Here is a 7,536-nt window from a genome sequence, read left to right as displayed (position 1 = left end):
GCAGCACAAAGCATTGACTCATAGAGCTGGCTGAAGATGCTAAAAGGAGTTTTTGCAGGGTCTGTCTTCTATTCTTACAGTTGTCACCATCTCTTTATATGAGCAATTCCAAGTCATTCACAGTTTAGACACCAAAGGTTGAAATCACTCAGGAAAGCATGAGGTAGGGAGAGGTCAGTGGGTTAAATTAAAAGAAAAATAAAATATTGTTTGGATAATAGGAAATATTTATTGAAAGTGATACCCTGCAAAATGACCTGTGCTTTAACTGCAGTGATGCATGAACCTTAACTGGGAAGTAGCCATTACTGCTAGAAAAAGTTGTGGGGAGAGTGCTGCAGAAGCTGGGGTGAAACTGGTTTATTCTACTTCAAATCCTTGTAGTCTGATTATATTTCAAGTGCACTGACTGTTCAGAGGTGACCTAAACAGTTCTTAAATAGCAATTTCAGTGAATGGTTTAGCTAAACCAGAGAAGAACTCATTTTTTTTTCAAATTTCTGACTTGTCAGGTAAAAACACTGGCTCAGAGCTGCCACCCAATGATCAGACCCTGTAAAACCACTTAAATACGGGCTACCCGTGTTGCAAAGCACTGCGTTCTGTGAGACAATACAGTGGAGGCAAACTAATTTCTTGCTGCATAAAAAAAGGCAGTGAAAGGCTATTTCCACCTCCATTCTCCTTCTACTCTTCTTTCCACAGATCTGCATATCCCATCACTCATTGCCTTGTCTGCAATAAGACCCTTCGCTTAGAAATTTTAATTGGTTAACCTGTTAACTTCTGTTTTGTTTTGGTTTTCCTTCCATATTGATTTTCTGCTGGTTTATCAATTTGACTCACTTCAGAGCATTGCCAGGGAAGCGCCAACACCAGCACAAAACAAGCAAGAAGGAATGAACTGTTGAGAGCTGAAGAATGAATAGGAGGGAGATTTCAGCTGCAGTGAGCTGAGCACTTATTTCAACTCTGTTCTTGTCTAACTACATATGACATGGTACCTGGAGATTCCAAGGCTGGCTTTTCATGTATGTGTCTGGATATCCAAAGCACTCTAAAACAAAAAGTTCCACACAGGAAAATGTTCTTTGCCACGGTTGTGGATAAATTAGTCTGTACAGCATTCAAAGACTTCAGGTATTGATTGCCCCCAGCAGCTGTGCTGCCTTACTGAAAACTATAATCTCAGTTATCTCTGCAGCTTTTATGTCACCTGTCTGAAAGTGTTTTTTCCTGCCTGAGCCGTACCACTTGGCAAAGCAAAGATGAAGGGGGATTGACACAGGTATGTTCATTTGTCATCAAACAGCTGTCAACCATTTGAGTGCATTATACAACACCAAGTATTGTATACTATTTAGGAGATTATAAAATATTTTCATTTGTAAAAGGTGTACACAGTACCTTCATATCACTGCAAGAGGCAAATACCCCATTTTGTGCCCAGTGGTGTACCAACAGGACCTTTCAGTCCATCTCTCTTCTGATCTACTCTTTTAATGAGCCCTTCATGAATAGTAAAAGAGCATTTGCTTCCAGCTGAACTATAATCCTGCAATCTGCTTGCTTGCTCTAGTGTCCATTTCTAATGGCTAGCAGGCATTTTTAATGTCTAGTAGGAACAAATTTGTACATCTATGTGTGGATTCATCCCACATTATGTATTGCCTATTAGCTGACTGCGCCCTGAACTGCCTGCTTCCAGTATGCCAAACAACATCAGTAGATTTCTGTTCAGCTCCATGTTTTCTGGACTAGGACCTGCAGTGGTCTCAGAAGACAGTGTTCATTATATACCTGGGGTTATATTGGCCATCAGTGCTGGATGCAACACAGAGAGCCTGCTGTTCCTACAGAGCTGTGCTGTTCAGGGGAGGCGAGAGTGGTGTGTGCTCAGACAGCAGCCACTCAGTACTAATGTACAAAGCAAACCCACAGGGAGGTTTCTACAAGCTGCAATTTGGCCAGTCTCCTTAATTTGAAAGGCTTGGACATCTGCCTGGAAACATTCGGTTAATTATTGGTGGTGGAAAATGATTATCTCTTGATTATCATGTTAGCTAAATTTTAACCTCCTTCACTACTTTAACAAAGTCAGCATACTGTTGTCTAATCACCAGCCAATGGTGAAGTAACAATCCTAATTCTGTCCCAAAACAGTTCATATTATTGAGCAAAGCATCAATCTTCCAAAATGGTGAGAGCTTAGGCCCAGACAGGGAAGAACAGGGCATTGCCATTCCCAGAAATGTACTTTGTGATTGCTGCACTAAGTTGTTACACTTTGGAGCTGGAAGGCAGAGTTCTGCAATAAAGACCATTAAATTTGTGAGAAAAAAACATCAGGAAGCACTAAAGACCCTGCATATCCTGCATCATTCAGCCCTTGGGTGGTCCTTACTTACTGCCCAGATCCAGTCCCGAACTCCAAGTTGTACATACTGATGCTGGATGCATGTGCTTTTCTCTGAGAGCCACTTACCTCTGAGCTAGGTAAAGTTCTGTGGGGGCATGTGGGGGTTATGAGAGCTTCAGTAAGGGTACATGCACATTGTGGGGTGATTTGTGCATTGGAGGATTCCTGAGGCTTCTTGCATCTTTCCTGTTCCCTTTAGGTGGAATAAACTGCTGTTTCTTTGGTTTTATTTTCACTAGCTTGGCCTGTAAATACCATAAGCTTTCACAAACAGCCTGATGCCACCTGTTCTCAGGTGAATTTCCATTTGCTTTAGCACATTTCTGCTGCTGGGACAACCCTGGTTGGTTCCCAGCGCATCTCTGTACTCTCTGGACTGCAGGGGTAGCTGTCAAAGTGTCATGAATCTTCTGGCAAACATGAGCTTGCTCACAAACACACACCCCTTTCACCACTGCCCTCTTACACCACTCACAGGTCCTGCTCCAATTTATATGCTGAGCAGGTGAATTTCTGTGTGGGTTCCTCTCAACACAACATCCTTCTGCAAGGGTACGGACCTCACACAATAATCCTTCCCACCGTACCAGTGGTGGGAAAAACAAAGTGATTTTTTTCTTGTTTGCATATTCAGACTTATCTCACACTGCTCTTCCCAGAGACACTTTAACAGAGAGGGGAGAAAGCACCAGGACCAAATCTGCTGTTGCCAGCTAGCAGGCAATGGGATCAGGTTTCACTGGCAGGTTTATTGGATGGTGGAAAGAAAAAAGGCTCATTGTTGAAGGCACTCCAATCTTCAACTTTCATCTTCTAGGAATTGTCTTTTTTACCACCCCCATATTTCTTCTTCATAGCTTTCTGCACGTTAATATCTAGGAAGTATTTCTCATACCATCTCCCTGTAAATAAGGCAAATCAGTTCAGTTACAGCTTCCCTCCTAGTCCTATCATACCCCAAGGATTATTCTAGCTGTAGAGCTTCTCTCTTGTTAAAATGCCAGTTTCTACTCCCCTTGTGCCTCTGTTCAAATTCATCCTTTGTCCTTGGCAGAAGCAGCATCCATCTCAGGAATTCAGCAATGTACTTTTCCTGGCAGAAGTCATACCTAGCTCAGTAATTGTCCTTCCATGCCAATGTCTGGGATCTATGACTGCCTTCTGAAATATGTCAGGGGTGTAGGAATCTCTCATCAAGCTTTGAATCTTCAGTGGGCCACCTGCAAGGAACAGCAAATAAGGAATTTTATGTAGAAATCACCCTACTGCAGTCCTGGATTTGAGCAGAGGAGCAACACCAGCAGTTGCAATGGCTCAAGAAAAGGCTTGTGTTGACTGCAGTACCTTCGATCAGGTTTGAGGCTGGGTGCTGAACAATAGCTTCATCATCACCACCCAGGAAGCTGCTTGTGTTTGCCAATTTATCTGCTTTTTATCCTCAAGTATGAGATGCACACAGAGGGTGCTGCAAGGTATCATCTTTATTTGTATCCCAGTGCCCTTTCTTCAGTCAAGTGCCCACTTACCTCCTGTTGAATCTCCTTATCCATGTGACTAGCTTCCTAGCAGCTACTAGCATCACAACTCCACAAAACCCCCACCATCTTACCACTCCAGGCCTTCTTGATCTCATTTTCTGCCACAATACTTAACAAAGAGTTGCCAACTGTGACTTCTCTATTTATCCCCTCTTTACTTGTAGCCACGAGGGGGCTTTGTTTTAATCTCTAACCCTTTCCTCTTCACCTTCCTTTTAATCACACTTTTGTCTTGACGACATTGATTCTGAGCTCCCTGAGGAAAGATGTCCTTCTTTTCTGTGTGACCACACAAACCCAGGACAATGCAGTCCTCAATACTCAGCAAGGTCTTGTCATGGAACATTCTGTATAAGGAAAAGGAATCTGCCTTATGTTGGTACATGAGAAACTAGAACAGGGACAATTATTTCAGAGTTTCTTGGACAAATGCTCAGTTTTCAATATGTGCTTAGATGGAGGGATCCTGGGGAACCTTGGAAACAGAGGTTAGGGAAAGATATTTCAGAGTTCCACATGTCTAAAGGTCTGGAAGAGAAATGATGTTGGTACTGGAATTGCAGGTAACTAGCAACTGGAGACGACAGGGAACATTGAATTGCAAGTGGTGTCCATTTGGACAACTCTGGACAGGATGACAGAGGTTATGACTCACGTTTGCTTTTCACACTGTGGGGAAAAAATGTTAAAGAAAAGAAAGGGATAGAATACATAAAATGAGAGTGTCTAGATTCCAGTTTCTCAGGTACTACAGCCTGGAAAAGCAGTGACTTTGGATAGAAGGAATGAGAGGGGAAAGTGATTATTATATATGGTCAGATCCCTACCCACAGCAATGTGGCTACCTGAGCCCTGGCAATGCATAGATGGAACCACCTTTGAAGGTCAGGGGTAGGTGGTGTGTCCCCTCACCTTGGAAGAGATTTACTCTCAAATTGTAATCCAGCTGTTGATAATCCGACAGAGATGCCCAGGTCAAGGAGTTTTTTGTCATTTCAGTAGAGTCGTTGGGTCCTTTCTGACCCATTTCTAATGCTGCATTGTCCTCAGCTTGACATTTCTGGAAATACAAACAAGAGGGAAACTCTCAATCCACATTCCCAAAGTGCAAAAAACTTCTGGCATTTCCACCCCTGCACAGCTCTTTGAGCTATGACTAATCCCTGGGACCTGGGTCTGTCCTTGAATTTCCCTTAGTGGCTTCTGTAGGCATTGCATTTGCATGGGACAATTAGGACAAGAAGTGCCTTTCCTGCAGAGGGAACATCTGTGTAACCCTCTGTTATGTCCTGCTTGTTGGGTGTGCTCCTCATCCCAGGGGCACTTGATAGGTTTAGCCCATGCAAAGGCTGTGACAAGTTAAAACTGAGGTCCTGGCCCATAGTGGTGGAATATGGTAATTGTGAGCCTGCTGGCACTAGCAGCCTGGCAAATGGGATCTGGATCAGGTAGGAATGTATGTTTGGATTCGTCAGATTAGCTCAGGACATGACACAGGTCTTATCTTCTGCTCTTGAGGCAATTGTGGGAATGAAGGTGCCAGCCCATGGGATAGGAAGCCTAGTGCTCCACCAGGGAGCTTGAATCAGCAGCAGCTTGGGTTTTACACTGAGACAGGTCTTTGCAGCACCAAGTCTTACACAGTATTACGATCCTGAAGCTGAAGTTACTGTATCAGCCAGACTCCAGGAGTCAGTGCTGCATGCTCTGCAGAACCTCTCCCATAAAAAGAACAGAGCCACAAGACATGAGGAGAGGAAGCCAGTCCTGACTCACAGGGAATGATCTGCTTCTTTTCTCTATCACTCTTCTTTCTTTTTAAAGAAGAGCCATACACTTACACATGATCAAAGTGCAGGAAGCTGCTGCTAAATAAACTGCTGTGCTAACTCCCACCTCCTACTTAAAACAAAAACATGTCTGTTTGTTATTATTACTATATTTGGTAGGAAGAACTTTCCAGTCTGCTGATGATTCCTCCTCTCCCATTTCTTCCAACAAAGCAGAATTTCTGTGTAATGAGGAAATGTGTTCATTTCCCAAATCCCTTTCATCAATAATTTCCCCAGCTCCTCTTGGATAAAATGACACCAAAGCTTGCAACTGTTCCTACTTTCTAGTTTGTAACTGTATATGTACGATGTTATAAAAACACTGCAACTGCATGTGATTGTGATTTTTAATTTTATTCCTAACTCTGAAGGTCCAAAGTCAAACCACTGCTCAGAGAATCCCACATTTTGAGGTCAAGAAGGACGTCAAGGCCATTTTGCCATCCTCCTGGATAACAGAAACCACAGAAGTATGTCTACTTATTGCTTTGCTAAACCAATTCTGTGAGGGACAATAGGCAACCAATCAGAGAAGATGTATCTTGATCAAAGAGCTAAAGAGGGTTAAATGTGATCTTTCTTTCTGAACGAAATGTTTAGCATAGCCTAACACTGACTTTCCTGACATGCAGCCTTTAAGGAAGGTTGTTCTTCTCAGGCAGAAAATCTCCTTAGACAGATGTGGGAAATGGCCACCCTCACCAGCCTCCAGACATGGCCAAGAGTGGGCTCATAGCCCTTCCACATTTGACTGGGTCTCTACAGTGTGAGGAGGTTTCAGTGACTCCAAACCTGAGGAGCCCCATGGATGTGAAAATGACATTTCTCTCTCTCCTTTTTTTTTAAGGGATTAAAAAAATCCAAATATCTATGATTAACCGAGAGCAAAGCCTCTTCCATAACCACCTCTCTCACCTGGTCCATGATCCCTGGTGTGGTGACTGGTGGTTTGTAGAAGCTGGCAGGTCCTGCTGGAGTCCAGGTATGGAGGCGGGATGAAGGCTGAAGAGTCGAGGTGGTTGCTAGGGAACAATGTTCCGTCCCTCTATGAGCTGTGGGCTACAGCTCCATGGGAAAGATGAAGTTTTACAGTGTAGAGAAGGGTTATCCTCACAAGGAACGGAGTAAAAGGCTCATGTTTCATTAAATTACCTGTGCCCAAAAGTTCTCATCACACATACAGGATTTCATGGAGACTTTCCTAACAGTCATGATAATAAAAAAAGACCGTATTTCATCAGAAATGGATCTTTAACATTTCCAAATGCTTCACATGGGCTCTCCGACCTCAGCCTTCTTGTTCAGACCCTGTTGCTGCCTACCTGGAACGCCAGTAGAGGGTAATAATCAGTGGGCCATACCAGTTGATACCATATTTTTCTTATATTTCTTTTTGATGTCCCTTACCTGGACCCCAGGGAAGCAACACACATCCCTGTGGTTGGGTCCAGTTGCCATATGGAAGGTACCCCCTTTTTCCACATTCCAAATGGGAAGATGGTGGGTTGGCAAGAAATCTTCCACAGAGCCAATGACGGAACCACAGCTTGGCCCTCCCATGTCCAATACCCAGTGCTGTATTGTAGCACTGGACTTTGCTTCCATTCTGCTCCTGATCTTTCACCAGGCCACTGGAATTTCTGCAGGTCTTCAGGCACAGAGTGTAACTCTCTTTCATGCTGCAGAGCTGCTTTTCTTACCCAACACAAGCAGGTCGCAGGTAACAGAAGAGAATTAGAAACACAGA

At 43.6% G+C, this 7,536-nt stretch overlaps 1 protein-coding gene across 1 annotated transcript; it reads right to left on the bottom strand.

Moving 5' to 3' along the window:
* Positions 1 to 206: 206 nt before the first annotated feature.
* Positions 207 to 6,897, bottom strand: CIMIP4 (ciliary microtubule inner protein 4). Its single transcript, XM_041713555.2, has 4 exons — positions 6,705 to 6,897; positions 4,870 to 5,017; positions 3,529 to 3,639; positions 207 to 3,321 (listed from the first exon to the last, which is right to left on the bottom strand). Exons 1-4 carry the CDS (start codon positions 6,711 to 6,713, stop codon positions 3,233 to 3,235), a joined length of 357 nt encoding a protein of 118 aa, XP_041569489.2. The 5' UTR covers positions 6,714 to 6,897; the 3' UTR covers positions 207 to 3,232.
* Between the last annotated feature and the right edge of the window lie 639 nt (positions 6,898 to 7,536).

This window comes from Taeniopygia guttata, chromosome 1A (genome assembly GCF_048771995.1).
Source record: "Taeniopygia guttata chromosome 1A, bTaeGut7.mat, whole genome shotgun sequence".
Classification (NCBI taxonomy): Eukaryota; Metazoa; Chordata; class Aves; order Passeriformes; family Estrildidae; genus Taeniopygia; species Taeniopygia guttata.
This window is presented reverse-complemented; position numbering and strand designations above follow the sequence as displayed.